The following is a 16721-nucleotide window of genomic DNA, read 5'->3' as shown; positions in this document are numbered from 1 at the left end:
TGGGAGTCTTATATACGTGAGTTGAAACAATTTAGTAAAAAAAATGTGGCTGAATCATCACATATATATATATATATATATATATATATATATATATATATATATATATATATATATATATATATATATATATATCATCACATATATATATATATATATATATATATATATATATCATCACATATATATATATATATATATATATATATATATATATATATATATATATATATATATATATATATATATATATATATATATATATATATATATATATATATATATATATATATATGAGGTATATGGCTTTGTTCAGCACATATATATAATTAATTATATTATGTGCTGAACAAAGCCATATACCTCATATATTAAATTATATATTAATTTAAAAATAAAAAAACACAAATGTTTTACATTTTTCCCTTCTATAAATCGAAAAGTTTCTTTTAATTTGCAAAAAGTTCCATTTCGGTTGCAAAAGGAAATCGGTCGAAATTTATGAAATCGGTCGAAAATTTATGTGGGAGCTATAGCCAAATCGGAACCGATTTCAATATAATATATATAAGTATTTTATATCAAATTTCATTCCAAAATTTCATGAAATTGGAGATTTATAGTGTGGTTAGTGCATCAAATACTTGAAATCGGCCGAAAATATATATGAGGGCTATATACAAATCTTAACCGATTTCAATATAATTTGGTGAATTTATCTTTGTAACAAATTTCAAAACACATTCCAAATTTAAACACTGATCAGAGGTTATTTGTGAAATAAATGAAATCAAGTTAGGACATTGCTTTTACTTTTCTTTTTTTTATTAACGTGTCAAATTAATTTGTGTGTGTACTTCTCAATTATATGAAAATTGTTGAGAAAATATTCAAATTCAGTTGTAACCAAAATGCATATTGCAACATATGTAGAACAAAATTTTGCACTTTATGTAGCAAAGGTTACCAACAATTTATAAATAATAGGTAAAAGGATATAGCCACATGCGCTTACCAAAGTGTTTTCAGGAAATTAAAGTGCACAGAAAGTACTAAAAGCTACTAACTGCGTACCATGTTGTTTTATTCAATAGATTTAGCAAAGATCTTGAAATGTTATATGGGAATATAATTTACATAGACTTCAGAAAAGCATTCGAAACGGCCATTCGCAAATTATTATTATATAAACTGAACATGGTGGGATTTTCAACAGTAGTTCTATCATGGAGTTCTTATTTACAAGAACGGACGCAACGGGTATGTTTCAGTCACACGATTTCTAAAACCATTGATGTACATTTTGGTGTTCCTCAAGGTTGTCATTTATGTCTTTTGTTTTTGATCTTTACTCCAATGAAATTCCATCGGTAATTCACCTTTTTAAAATTTTAATGTTCGCAGACGATGTTAAGCTTTTTTGTAACATTGAGTCAAAAGACCAAGCTCCGTATTTACAAATTGATCTGAGCTCTTTTGTAAAATGGTGTGAAGTTAACGGAATGTCGCTTTACCTTAAAAAGTATGAAAAATTATCCTTATGTAGAATATGACCGTTTTCCTACGACCTAGATTCATACAAAATGGATTATGTTGAATCTTTTGCCGATCTTGGCATTATTTTAGATCGTAATCTGCGAATCAATTTGCACATCGAGTTTTGTGTCAACAAAGCAAAATCGTTGTTAGGGTTTATGAAACGTTGGTCAAGGTATTCGGTGATCCGTATGCGACTAGACGCTTGTTTGTCAGTCTGGTTCGGCATACATTAGAGTATGATTATGTACAGTGTAGTCCATTTTATAAATGTTATTCAAATAAAATTCAATATGTCCAAAACTTATTGATCTCCTGACTTTAAAACGGAGACGTTTAATGCTTAAATCAATATTTGTAATAAGGCTTTAACGTGGTTCTATTTACTCAAAAATTTTTATCAGTTAAATAAATTTTAATGCACCTTCTAGTTTTACTCGTAATTATATCCCTCTTAATCTGCCTCTAATAATAACTTATTTTGAGCTAAGTAATCCGCTCAGATCATTATGTGAAATATATAACAACCTGTACAATCGTATCTCTGTGTCAGAACCTATACATGCAATCGAGAATTCTTTAATTCGTCTTCAGCTGTAAATGAAGGAGTTGTCATATATGCATGTTACTGTTTTGTCCCAATCTTAATGTTCTTTAACTAATATGTAATTTGTTTAACCGGCTGGTGTATTTACAGTAGCCGGAGTTTCCTAACATTATTAACTCACAATATTCCGAATAATGGGGTGTACGCTCTCCTGCGTTATGGGATGGTGGTCCCCTCGGTCGGCAAGGGCGGATGAGAGTGGCGTCGGGAACAATCGAAAAAACAAAGTTGTAAAGTGTGCCTGATTTAAGAAATATAGGGTAAGTGTACCAGTAGTCGGCACTTTTAGGATTTTCGCGTTTTTAATCGCTCACCATTCTGAGTGGAACTTTTCAATTATTACAAGGTTAATTTATTCAGATTCGAAATTTTGTATAGTTCTAGCAATAATAAATAAAGTTTTAATAACTTTTTATTAAATTTCATAAATTTGTAGTTTTATTAAAACAATGCTTTTTTGCCAGTAGTCGGCACCACTTGCCAATTGTCGGTATGGCATTTTCCAACAGTCGGCATACCAATTTTTTTTGTAAGAATAATTAATAATAATAATAAATTAATTCATTAAAATATAATATTTTTGTTTAGTTAAACTGATTCGACATCTTTATTGTACTTTTCTTAAGAATATGAATTGTTGAGAACCTTCACAGACAAAAAATTTAGTTTTTATTAGAATAATTCATCTTTTCTCAGCAAAATTGTGCACAAAGATAGCTGACAATATATTTGAAGTAAACAAAATATATTTAGTTATAACAGTTTCATTTATTTGGGCTTAAAAATAAAAAGTGCCGACTACTGGGACATGCCGAACTTAGGCACACTTACCCTATGTTGGTTTGCGTACTCAATGGTAAAAAGTGTTAAATTTGGAATAGACTATAGGAAATGAATTTAAATTATGAACTTTAGTGTTAGCATAACTGTGAGTTTGAGGCGTTTAGATTAGGAAGTGGATTTGGAACTGTGTTGTATATAATACACGAAAAGTACTAAATGGTACTGAATTTGACTTAGAGCGGAGGAATAGACCTCGCACTGTGAGTGTGTTTAAAAGTGATCCTAATACAAAAATGCATACGTCCAGCCGTTTTCCTGTACCATATACCCATTTAGTACTTCTCGTAAACAGTTTGAAAATGTGTTTTCGTTCTGAGAGTGATTTGAATAGAACAAAAAACAAAAATCTTTGTTCGCTCAGAAAATTTTTTGAGGGAAATCAATTAGATATTTCATAATTAATATTCGAACAATTAATCACGTGCCATTTGAACTTACTATTAGGAGAGTAAGTTTCCGTGTTTTTTCCGTAAAATTGGTCGCGAAATGTGGTAGTGACTAGACTCGGATATTTTAAAGGCTGTTGGTTCATGCAGATTTGGTGAAAATAGTCGAATACAAATGAGAAAAACTTTAAATTAATAAAATAAAGATACACGCAGAAAAATACACGTTGGAAATATGTTTGGATCCAAGTATGTATATATTTGGGGCTGATTGCAAACAAATATATATTTGGATGCAAACATATTATGCTTGGGTCGAAGCATATATGTGTTTGCAACATTTTGTAACGTACTTAAATTTTAATTGTTTGGGTTCAAAAATATTTTTTATGTTAGAACATACAGAGCGTAACAATAGCGCTCTCGCACATTTTATAACAAAGGGGTGTGCGGCTAAACACTTGTGTTTTGTTATTTGTTGATGCTATTGCTTGGAGAATGATGCAAATGTTTATAAGAGCGGTTGTAAGATTTAGAAGATTTTCTAGAATAATTTTAGTTTTATTTAATTCTTTGGTTCCTCTTATATTGAGTTTACGATCTCGTCACTTGGGTAAAAAAAGTTCTTTGTCATAGAAGTTATTTTTAAAATAACTTCTGGGGAGAATATCCCAGAAAAAAAAAAAATAAAGGAACTGATGAGAATTGGTGGCTCTTTCCGAAACCTAAGTATTCCCTGCCTTACCATCGTTCTCCACTAATAAACAAACGTTGTTTTTATAAAAACAACAATAAAGGGATCAATCATATATGTGTTTGTATTTAAGTATATATATGATTACATCCAAACATATATATACTTGTATCCACGCATAACTTCACCTGCATCCAAGCATATACATATACTTGCATCTAAGCATATATTTACTTATAGTACCCGAAGATATTATATGTTTCAGACTGTAGCAAACATATATAGGTTTGTTGCAAAATATGTTTGAAGACATATGTTAGAGAGGCAATTTTTTCCCTCCATGTAGTTTAATGTTAATTGATAAATTGCTACAAAAAAAATCTAGAAAAAAAAACAAGTTAAAAAGCACTAAGTTCGGCCGGGCCGAACTTTTAATACCCTCCACCATTTGCAACAAATTTGGAAATTTTTAAAAAATAAAATCCTTAAAAAATTCTGTTAAAATTTTAAAAATACCGAATATAGCCGTCATATTGGGGTCTATACGACGTGGACATACATAGGCATTGCTTGTCATAAGCCATTACCATATTCAAATTGGAAACTTGAAATAAACGGTAAATAATGTAGCTAAAATCATCAAAATATCGTATATAAGGAGGTGTCGTTAAATTGGAGCTGTGTGTAGTATCCATTTTGAGCTTCAAGTACCAAATTTGAAACAATTCCCGTGAATAATGTCGTTAAAATCACCAAAATACCGAATATCAGGAGGTACCGTTATATGGGGGCTATACGAAAAATGGACTTGCACAGACAATTTTCTATCTTAGACTGTAGTATTCATTACGAACTTCAAATACCAATTTTCAAACAATTCCGGTGAATAATGTCGCTAAAATCATGAAAATACCGAATATAGGCAGCTACTGATATATGGGGCCTATACGAAGACCTGGACCCGCACAGAAAATTTTCTGTCACAGACTGTAGTTCCTATAACGAACTTCAAATACCAAATTTGAAACAATTCCCGTGAATAATGTCGTTAAAATCATCAAAATACCGAATATCGATAGGTACCGTTGTATGGGGGCTATACGAAGACATGGACTTGCACAGACAATTTTCTATCTTAGACTGTAGTATTCAGTACGAACTTCAAATACCAATTTTCAAACAATTCCGGTGAATAATGTCGCTAAAATCATGAAAATACCGAATATAGGGAGGTACTGATATATGGGGCCTATACGAAGACCTGGACCCGCACAGAAAATTTTCTGTCACAGACTGTAGTTCCTATAACGAACTTCAAATACCAATTTTGAAACAATTCCGGTGAATAATGTCGTTAAAATCATCAAAATACCGAATATAGGGAGGTACTGATATACGGGGCCTATACGAAGACCTGGACCCGCACAGACAATTTTCTGGCACAGACTGTAGTTCCTATAACGAACTTCAAATACCAAATTTGAAACAATTCCCGTGAATAATGTCGTTAAAATCATCAAAATACCGAATATAGGGAGGTACCGTTATATGGGGGCTATATGAAAACGTGGACCTACATGGCCCATTTACGAACTTAACCTGCCTACTGGAAAAATAAACATGTGTGCAAAATTTTAGCCATCTATCTCAATTCATTCGAAAGATAGCGTGATTACAACAGACAGACGGACAGACAGACAGACGGACATCGCTAAATCGACTTAGAATTTTACGCTGATCAAGAATATATATACTTTGTTGGGTCTGACATGAGTATTTCGAGGAGTTACAAACGGAATGACAAAGTTAATATACCCTCCATAGTATGGTGGAGGGTATAAAAAAAAATAAAATCAAAGAAATACAACGTTACTCAAAAACTATGTATATTTTTAATTGAAATTAAAAGGTACTTACATTTCTATCAAGCGAAACAGATGTTAACAATAATTGGTTGTATCTACAGCATGACAGAAAAAGTTGCAACCATCATGTATGTAATGGTGACCATAGGGCTTAACATGTTTTTCGATTAATTTCGTTAATTGTGTTAAAAACATTGTATATAAAATATCTTCTTCGAATACTGTTGTCTGCTAAAACTTCCATCTACTGCTGGTTTGGCACATTACAAATTCGGAAAAAATATTTAATTTCTAAACAATTTTTTTTTTTAAATTTTTGAGAATTTTGTGGAGACTTTGTTTCGCACTTGAGCCTTCTCAGCTGACGTTGCACATTATTACAAACACCCCATTGAGCTGCATCTTTTTTTTTTTGCATTCGGGTCTGAAGTGTTGCTCGAAGAGTGTGTTTATCAACTTTATTTCGAATTGTCCTTTGTCCTGTTCCTGAATTCCATAACTCAAAATGTCATAATTTTCATTTCTCCGCACACTGTAGGATCACTTACACTGATGACATACATTTTTTTCATATAACACATATCTTGTTTTTTAATAGAAATTTTTGGCGACAAAAAATTGATTTTCATTTATTAAATATTACAAAGTTCATCGTTTTCGGGCACCTCTAATGTATTAAAAATGTAATAAATTAGACATGTTGCCACTTTCACAACTCAATAACTATTGTTTGTTACTTTTTTCTTTCGAGTTAAGTTTACAATGACCTAAAGAGATATTATTTAAAATTGGAATCTAGCGAAGTTCCATACATCAAGCTGTATGCGACCCGCTGCACCATTGCACAGTAGTCGCTGCCATTGGCTAAAATTCAAAAAATGAAAATCAGATATTTATTGTTAAATGTGTACACATGAACTCTTAAGGAGTTAAGCTTTTTAGAAAACATTATAATTTTTGTCAGATGTTATGCCCAAAATACTGAAGTGACTTCCCTGCAATTTTGTCAGTTTTATGTGGCAAGTGACATAGAATATATTTTTGTCATTATACGTTGTTTGTCTTAATTAATGTATCCATTGAAAAAGAAAAGTACATAACTATTAACAGAGAAGATAAAATATTACACATTGATCATAAAGTACAGCTTACTATGATGGACGGTGTGTAATGCCTTGACACAGACGTCATCAATTAAATGCTATATACGTAATGTAAGCCCAAAAAAAAATGAATAATATTGAAGCCTGTTTACAAATAGTTATGAATTTGTTATCAGCTTTGCATGCATATATTCCTTCTTTTTGAGTACATTCTTTATTATAGTCTAGAAATAAAAAGGGGCAAATTAGGTCATCTTAGAAGGAAAAAATCAATTCCAAAAAAGAACAGGAAAAATCCATTTGAAATTTCGAGAAGAAATGGGCTTAATTATATATAAGCCAAAGCAAGCAGGCAGCGGATCTTTAAAAGACGGGAATACAGCGAGAGGATTTTTCAAAAATGTGAGCTTATCTGTGTGTGTCTTGTGCAGGGATGCTCAAAACAAAAAATGAATGTGTATTGGTGCAAGAGAGTGAACGTCCACTCAAAGAAATTTCATGAGTTGTTGGCGCCAACTAATGCATAATGATATTATTATTATTACAGTGTACTAGCATATTATAGGGGGGAAATGTTTTGTTTTGTATAAATACAAATATATAAATTTAATTTTAATTCAACTAAAAACATATATAAAAAATTAATTTAAATGTAAAAAAAAAACAATTCACTGACTAATTTAAAAATAATCGATACAAAACTAGTTAAATAAAAAATGGAGATTTAAGGCTTTTAAAGCAGGGAGCGCCTAATAAAAATATTAATATTTACATTTTATAAATTGTTAAAATAACGTCTCAATATGTAATATTTTTTATTTTGCCACATAAAATGCATTGAATATTATCAAAAGCATTTTTAACCATAAAATATGATTGTAGCATTGTGGCATGTTGTTAAGCTGAAATAAAATAATGCAAATGAAACTATTGTTTCGCTAGGTGCATCAACGGTAGCAATGCGTGCAGCCACACACGTCTTCATTCGTCGGTGTCTCATCGACGACTGATTCTTATTCTCATTGCGAGTTCGTGTTGGTTTGTTTATACTTTTTCGTTCGAGGCTGCCCATAGCTGATCTAAGCTATAGACCAACATGGAATGAAAAAATGTTTCACATCAATTCGTGTTTGCATTTGTCTAATAATGTACGCGTAAATGGAACTTTCCAAAATGTATCTTTATCTAGTTACCAAAATACCATCTAATATGCCTGATGAGAAGATTAACCAATAGCGAAACGCGTCCATACTGGTTGATGTGTGGGACTTTGCTACAATCCAATTCTGAATTATATCTCTTAAGGTCATTATAAGCTCAACTTGAAAAAGAAAATTATAAAAAATCCACCAACAAACGGCCTTCGCCTTAATAAAGTAAAATATATATATATATATATATATATATATATATATATATATATATATATATATATATATATATATATATATATATATATATATATATATATATATAATAAAATCTGATTGGTTTTTGTTTTTGCAATTCAGTTTCGATTTCACTTCCTTTTCTATATTATAACAGTTCTATGCCTAAATAAATAATTGTAAATTTTGAAATTAAAAAAAATAAATAAATGGGAGTTTTCCGACATAACTCCCAAAAAATTTAATGGGAGAATTTTTATATGGGAATTTTTGGGGTTATGTCCGTAGAAATTATGCCAGGGCAATACTGGTAATTTTTTCATTTTTATAGTGGAAATTGGCAACCTGAAACCAACCCTTACTTGGTGCGTATTTTGAGCTATTTTCCAAAACTATATCAAAGACCTAAAATGGTAAAGACTAGACAAAATGCATTTTGAGCAAATGGTTTGTGTTTACAATACAAAGAGTAACAGCTCATGGCAGAGACATGTTAATATAAAAACCACAATTACAGAAAGGAATAACAAATAAAAATTTGAAAAATCCAAAATTTTGGTTTCAAAATTGTATTCCATAAACTTTTCCAGTTAATTGCATATTGCCTTAGCGGTTTAAATCACTTAACATTGTTAACTATGTTGTTACGATATCATGACAACAGAGTTATTTTCAAAGGGTTATCATTTTACTCTGTCTTGTCCTATCTTTATACTTCTATGTCTTTGACTATATTGTACAAAGGGAGCACCAGGGAGTTTCTATAAGTTCCGTGGACTCCGGTTGTTTCTAGAAAACTGATATGATCACTCATACGTTCCGGTACTAGTGTCCTGGACTATGAACTACGCTAATGCATAGGCAGCACAATTGTGTTTTTACAATACAAAAACACAGCTTGTGTTGTATAGTAAATTTATTACTTAGTGTCTTACCGTTCAGCCCGAGATGATCTTAAATACGTTTGCAGCTTGCCTTTATTCACGTATTCCATTATCACAAAAATTGGGTCCTTATCCGTGCAACATCCTAAAAATCCTACAACGTTCACATGGGGCTCCAGCGATTTCATTACCTGTAATTAGTTTTAATATATATAATAATATATATTAATATATATAAGTGCGTTTTACATTAATATAACTTATATTACATAAAAAAGTATATAATTTCAGAGAAAAAGCCAACCATACCCATACACGACAAAAACTCGAGTAAGCCAAAGACCTTCTTTTTCAATCACTGCTGTTCTTCGTATGAGTGGAACTATTACTCTTTATTTATTTTAAAATTGTAATTTTTAAGAATATTTAATTATACCCCACAACACTATGTGTTGGGGGTATTATAAGTTTGATTGGGTCAAAAATTATGTAAAACCTCAAAGCAATGGTTTCCCACACAGGGAAGTATATATCGATCTTCCTATTTCGACGAGCTGAGTCGATCTAGCTATGTATGTCCGTCAGTCCGTCTGTCCATGTTAATTTGTAATTACTCTACATGTCGCAATTATTGCCCAATCCTCACGAAATTTTGCATGGAGGTGGGGTTGTAGTCAAAATAGAAGCCTATTGGAGACGATCACATAATATTTAGGGGTTGAAATGGACCAAAAACTTTCCTAATTTTGCAGTTGCTCTACAATTCGCAATTATAGACCAATCGACACGAAAGTTAGCATAAGCTAGAGCATAGGGCTGGGCAGAAGCCTTCCAATTTTGATGGTAATCGGGTGATATTTAGTTTAGTGGATATTTAGATAGAAATAGACCATAACATTTGTGTTAAATAAAAGTCAAATTTTCCATTAAACCGCGAATATTTTTAATCCCGACCAAATCACAAATAGACGAACAAATCAATTCTGACCGATAGTAATTATATCGGATATATATAGTGAAATAAATACAATGTGAATATACAACTGAAAGGGATGTTAGCTAGAATGCTTATATCTTAAGGATGGCTGGACAGATTTTGACAAATCTTGTCAATTCAGGATGCCCTCGTGGCATAAAAGGATAAAATGTAAAAAAATTGCATAAATAGATGTCAATAACGATGTTAATATAGATTTTGCAGTATTTTGTGATATTTATTTATTTTCTTCATATTTTTAATCGCATGCGATTTTTTCAATTTGACTTATAATATTAAAGTGTACATTTTGTGATATTTTTTCACCTTACAACACAAGTTGGGGTTATTATTTTCAGATTGCAATTATCGTCCGATCCTCACTAAAATTTTCATAAGGGTATGGGTTAGGCATAGAAAGGCTAGGCCTATTTTTTAAATATGTCCGCAACTAAAAATATTCCTGATTCTGCAGTCGTTATAAAGGTCATGAATGGACCACCACTTTTGTGTGAAAAAATACCAACATTTCCATTCTACCGAAACGCTGAAAATAACTTCTGGCTTTTTATGCAGATTTCGTTGCCGAATATAACCAAATATCGTAGACAAGCAAATCATATAGATGAGTCTAAATTTGACGATACAGATGGACCTCTTGCATGTGGGGGGTTCAGATGAACAAAAAACAGACAAATTTTCCTAATCACACAATTGAAACTAATCGACACGGAATTTTGCATGAGAAGAGAGTTTAGGACAGGGAAGAAGTCTAGCATTTTGGATGATCATTGGACCATATTTAGCGGTAAAATGTAATTTTTGGGCGAATGTCTCTGGTCAAAAAGCGAAGGGTAATATCTGAGCAGTGCTCTATGACATAATTTCAAAAACGATATCTTCCAATATGGATTTGAACATAAAGGGGCTTCCAACATATTGTAGTGTTGTAGGGTATCACATGGTCGGCCCCGCACGACTATAGCCTTTGCTTACTTGTTTTTTTTTTTTATCAAAATAAGCTAAATTAAATTGCTTTGTAAAGGGTTATTATTTACTGATTGCAATTATAGTCCGATCCTCACGAAAAATTTCATAAAGGTAGGGTTGGGCTTAGAAATGCTAGGCCTATTTTTTTGAAGATGTCCGCGACTAAAAATATTCCTGATTTTGCAGCCGTTATAAAGGTCACAAATTTGAGTTTAGGAGAGCGAGTAGAATGGACCGCCACTTTTGTGTGAAAAATACCAACATTTCCATTCTACCGAAATGCTGAAAATAACTTCTGGCTTTTTTATGTTGATTTCGTTGACGAATATAGCCAAATATCTTAGACAAGTAAATTGTATAGATGAGTAAATTTGGAGATACAGATGGGCCTCTTGCATTTGGAGATCGCAAACTATTTAGGGGTTTGTTGTATATGTTAACTCGATATTGACATCACTTTTATTTTATCTGCCTATTTTCACTAACATTCTTAATTTCGTATTCTTTAGTTCTTAGTTCATAGTTAACTCTTTTAACTTGTACATCACAATATTTTTTTTAATGAAATAAACTGAATTAAATTAAGACTCCAGACTTTGCGTAGTCAATATTGGTTTCAGAAGTGGACAGGCATGATGAACCAGGAGCAGTTGAATGCAGGCTGTTCAAACATCGCGGCCGCAGTCTGTGATGTCAGAAGACATAAATACAACAAGACCGCAACGGTTTGCAATAAGCGAATACAAAAGCACACATGGCTCAACGGTTAAACTATTTTGACAGATTCGATAGGGCGTTGAAATTGAGCAAGATTGCTCAAGAGTATTATCATAATTATGCGCGCGTACATATGGGTATTGAGCTAAATACGGCTCTCAAAATTCTAACTAGTCATGAGAAGCCAGAAGAAATAAAATATGAATAAATCAAAACAACATTGATAAATCATTTTGACGGAAGGAGTAATATTTATGTGGAAAGTTTCAGATTTCGACAGATACGCTAAGATGTAGAAGAATCGTTGGCAAATTTTTCACAGCGCTTGAAGCAAGTGACTATGGGGCATTCCTGGATAGGAAGCTGATTGAGCAGATGATATTTGGAGTGGAATCCCGCAATATTTGTGACGAGATTATTGCTAGGCAAACAAAAAGTTTTGCGGAGGCACATGATTGTGCCACGGCAATGGTGTGAAGCAGAAGTCGAATAAAACTACAGAGGTGAGATGTTATGGTTGCGGTGGTCGATTCGTACGGAAAGATTGTAAATTCAAGAACGCGAAGTGTTTTTCTTGCGGCAAGGTAGGCCACATAAATAAAGTCTGCAAGTCAAATACAAAGCAGATAGAGGAGTCGTTGTTGTCAGATGAAGGTGAGGAGGCACATACGTCTCAGATTGCAACAGTCAGAACAAAAGGACCATTCGATCAGAAAATGGTCACAATGAAGATAAATGGCCAGAAAGTTGATATGGAACTGGATACGGGTGCTCCTTGGAGTATTATTCAGTGAAGTAGCGGGTAAGTTTAAAGTTCCTCCTATTAAAGTGAAATTAAAGCTACGCCAAAATTTGCAAGACCCCGAGAAATCTCATTCGCATTACGGGGTGCGTATTCCAAGGAAATAGACGCTAAGATTGCGGCTGGATTTTACGAAAGAGTAGAGTATTCAGAATGGGCATATACTACACATGTACTGACGAAAAAGTATGGAGGTATACGTGTTCCGGGTAACTACCAACCAACCGTAAATCCGCAAATTGTAATAGACGAACACCCAATTCCGAAAGCGGAGGATATTTTCAACAGGATGAAGGGCTCAAAGGTGTTTGCCCATTTGGATATTACTGACGTATTCACACTTCGTCCTTGACGAGGAATTTGCCCTTGTCCTGACGCTGAATACTTCACACATGGACTAGAACGTCTAACTCGAGTAGTTCATGCAGCCGCCGACATTCCGGCCATTTGGCAAAGAACGATGGAAATGGCTATACATGGCATTCCTAATATTCTTAATTTTTTCAACGATATTCTGGTGCTTGCAACAGACGTTGATGATCTGTTGAAAGTTCTTGAGACTGCATTATGCAAGTTAAAGGAATTTGGATTTAAGTTAAACAAAAAGAAGTGCGTATTTGTGACATCATCGATTGAATTTCTAGGTCACAAAATCGACGCCAAAGGAATTCATAAATCCAACAGACACATTAAAGCGATTATGCATGTGACAAAACCACGAACGTTGGAGGATTTACAATTATTTTTGGGAATGGCGTCGTATTATTCGAATTTCATACCAAACCTGTCTACAATTGAGAGGCCACTTCGGGCCGTTTTGAAAAAAGGAACTTTCTATTGGAATAAAAATACAGATGCGGCATACTCTAAAATTAAACAACTGTTGATATCTCCACAAGTGCTGATCCCGTACGATCCAGCATTGCCTATTCTACTTGCAACGAACGCCAGTAAAACGGGACTGGGACTGGGAGCTGTTCTGTCGCATCGTCTTTCTAATGGACAGGAACGTCCAATTGTTAATGCGAGCCGCACCATGAACGCGACGGGGCAACGATATTTACAAATGGATAAGAAGGCGCTGGCCATAGTGTGGGCCGTCTAAAAGTTTTTCAAGTACCTGTATGCCCGTCATTGGACTCTGATTACTGACCACAAACCGCTGGTACATATCCTACATCCGAGTAAGACGCTGCCTGTTTTATGCATATCCCGTATGGCAAACTACGACGGCGGTCCACAAAACCTCGAAAGAAAACAGTAATGTCGATTTTTTGTCCCGAGTAAAACCAGCCAACAGAGTGAACAAGCTCAGTTTGGATAAGGCTATATGTAATGACCTTGATGAATTTAATAGTTTCGTGATTCGCAAAATTAGTCAATTGTCGGTAACTGCTGAACGAATTGCGCTGGAAACGAGAAAGGATCCTCATCTTGGTAAGATTACAAAGTTTTTGGAAAGTGGACAGTGTTTGTCAAAAGCTTGTTACAAATCACATGAAATGAACTACAAAGTAGCGTCAGGGTGTTTAATGTTTGAACACCGAATTGTGATCCCTCCTACATGTCGGGGCGATTTAATGAATGATTTGCATGGCGCCCATCCGGGCTATGCCTTTCATCTTAACTATCCCTAGATAATTAAGATGAAAGATTAGCAGAGCCCGGTCCTTTGTTTACTGGCCGGGCATTGACAAAGACATTGAGAGCACTGTGAGGGAATGTGAGAAATGTACAAATGTCCCGAAGAAGTGCACAGATCATCATTGGCAGTACTCCAAGGCTCCGTGGGACATAGATTATGGGGGTCCCTTTGAGGGAGTGATGTTACTAAATGGTTGGAGGTAAAGGTTGCCAAGTCAATGACCACAGCTGCGACGATTACATTGCTGGATGAAGTGTTTGCTACATACGGAGTACCATTAAGTTTCCGATAATGGAACGAATTTTTCTTCGGCTGAATTCAAGAATTTTATACAAAGAATTGGCGTTAAGTACCACAAATTTACTGCCTCCTACCACCCAGCAACTAACGGCCAAGCAGAGTGAAGTGTCCAAACAGTGAAGAATGCATTAAAGGCTATGTGTACAGCGAAAATTACATTGAAGGAGAATCTAAACGAATTCCTGAGACAGTACAGGAATGCACCTCTTTCGACTACGGGTCAGTCCCCAGCACAGTTGTTCTAGGACGACAGTTACGAACACGTCCACAAGAAACTAGTAGTAAAGTAACAGCCAAACAGTTCATGAATAGCAGCTGTAAATACAGGGAATTGGAAAAAGATCAAAACGTGTACTTTCTGTCTGGAAATCCACGCAATAGCAAATGGCTTAAAGGCAAAGTGACCAAACGTTTGGGAGATGTCCACTATCAAATTCTGTTCCAGGGGAAGTATTATAGAAGACATATTCATCAACTTCGTGGTACAGATCAAAATGATATTGACACATGCAGTCGTCGCACACCAGTCAACAGTAAGGAAAACTCTGTGAATCGTCCGAATAGCTACGGAGCTGGTTCGAGCATCGTCACCGACGAACAACGTGGAGACAACCAACTCAGAGATTGAGCTAGAACAGACCGAAAAATGTTCAACTCCACACGTCTCACCACATGGGTGTGAGGACACCCAAGTTTCTTCGACATCTACTCCATTGCCAGGATTCCCGGAATCGTCCGCATCATAATCTGCTACAAATGTCGACAAAAGGGGACAGGGATTGCGGCGATCAACAAGGATTCGAAGACCCAGGGCCCTATTCTCTCCTTAGAGGGGAAAGATGTTGTATATGTAAACTCGATATTGACATCACTTCTATTTTATCTGCCATATGGTAACCCTATTTTCACTAACAATTTAAATTCCGTATTCTTTAGTTATTAGTTCATAGTTTACTCTTGTAACTTGTACATCAAATCTTTTTTAATGAAATACAATGAATTACATTAAAACTCCAGACTTTGAGTATACAATAGGGTTCAAATGAACAAAAAACAGACAAATTTTCCTGATCACACAATTAAAACTAATCGACACGGAATTTTTCATGAGAAGAGAGTTAAGGATAGGGAAGAAGTTTAGCATTTTGGATGATCATTGGATTATATTTAGCTGTAAAATGGACTACAACAACTAACAGCACGACGGAGTTCGTAAATTTTGGGCAAATGTCTCTGGTTAAAAAGCTAAAGATAATATCTGGGCAGTGCTCTATGACATAGTTTCAAAAGCGATATCTTCCAAAATGGATTTGAACAGAAAGGGGCTTCTAACATGATGTAGTGTTGTAGGGTATCAAATGGTCGGCGCCGCGCGACTCTATCCTTTGCTTACTTGTTTTTATACTCTCCACCTTGGAAAGGAGGGTATATTAACTTTGTCAATCCGTTTGTAACATCCCTAAATATTCGTCGTAGACCCCATAAAGTATATATATTCATAATCAGCATAAAATTCTAAGTCGATTTAACGATGCCCGTCTGTCTGTCTGTTGAAATCACGATACAGCCCACATTATTTGACGTAGAGCGTCAAAATTTGGCAGAATAATTTGTATTGTGTCTAGGATGGTTGGTATTGAAAATGAGTTATAGCCGTCCACGTTTTGGTACAGTTTCCACAAAACGGTACCTTCCGACATGCGGTATTTTGATGGTTTTTGTCACATTTTTTCACGGATTTGTCAAAAAATTGGTATTTGTTGGTCAAAATGGGTTCTAGCTTCTGTGGTAAAACATTGTATGTATAGATCCACGTTTTGGAATAGCTCCCATATAACGGTATAACGATATTCGGAATTTTGATGAATTTTGCCACATTTTTTCACGGATTTGTCTAAAAATTAGTATTTGTTGGTCTAAAAGGGTTCTAGATCCGGTGAGAAAACATTGCATGTATATGCGGTATTTTGATGATTTTTGCACCA

The 16721-nt window shown here is 34.1% G+C and overlaps 1 protein-coding gene across 4 annotated transcripts in view; it reads right to left on the bottom strand.

Annotated features, from left to right (window-relative positions):
* Positions 1–16721, bottom strand: part of LOC101899591 (tyrosine kinase receptor Cad96Ca) — a 569779-nt gene that overhangs the window by 121786 nt on the left and 431272 nt on the right. For all 4 annotated transcript variants that reach the window (XM_059126617.1, XM_059126620.1, XM_059126619.1 and 1 more), the window contains one exon: positions 9358–9497. In XM_059126617.1, coding sequence (XP_058982600.1) covers positions 9358–9497 — 140 coding nt within the window. The remainder of the gene's footprint in view (positions 1–9357; positions 9498–16721) is intronic.

The sequence above is a fragment of the Musca domestica genome, unplaced genomic scaffold (assembly GCF_030504385.1).
Source record: "Musca domestica strain aabys unplaced genomic scaffold, Musca_domestica.polishedcontigs.V.1.1 4, whole genome shotgun sequence".
Taxonomy (NCBI): Eukaryota; Metazoa; Arthropoda; class Insecta; order Diptera; family Muscidae; genus Musca; species Musca domestica.
This window is presented reverse-complemented; position numbering and strand designations above follow the sequence as displayed.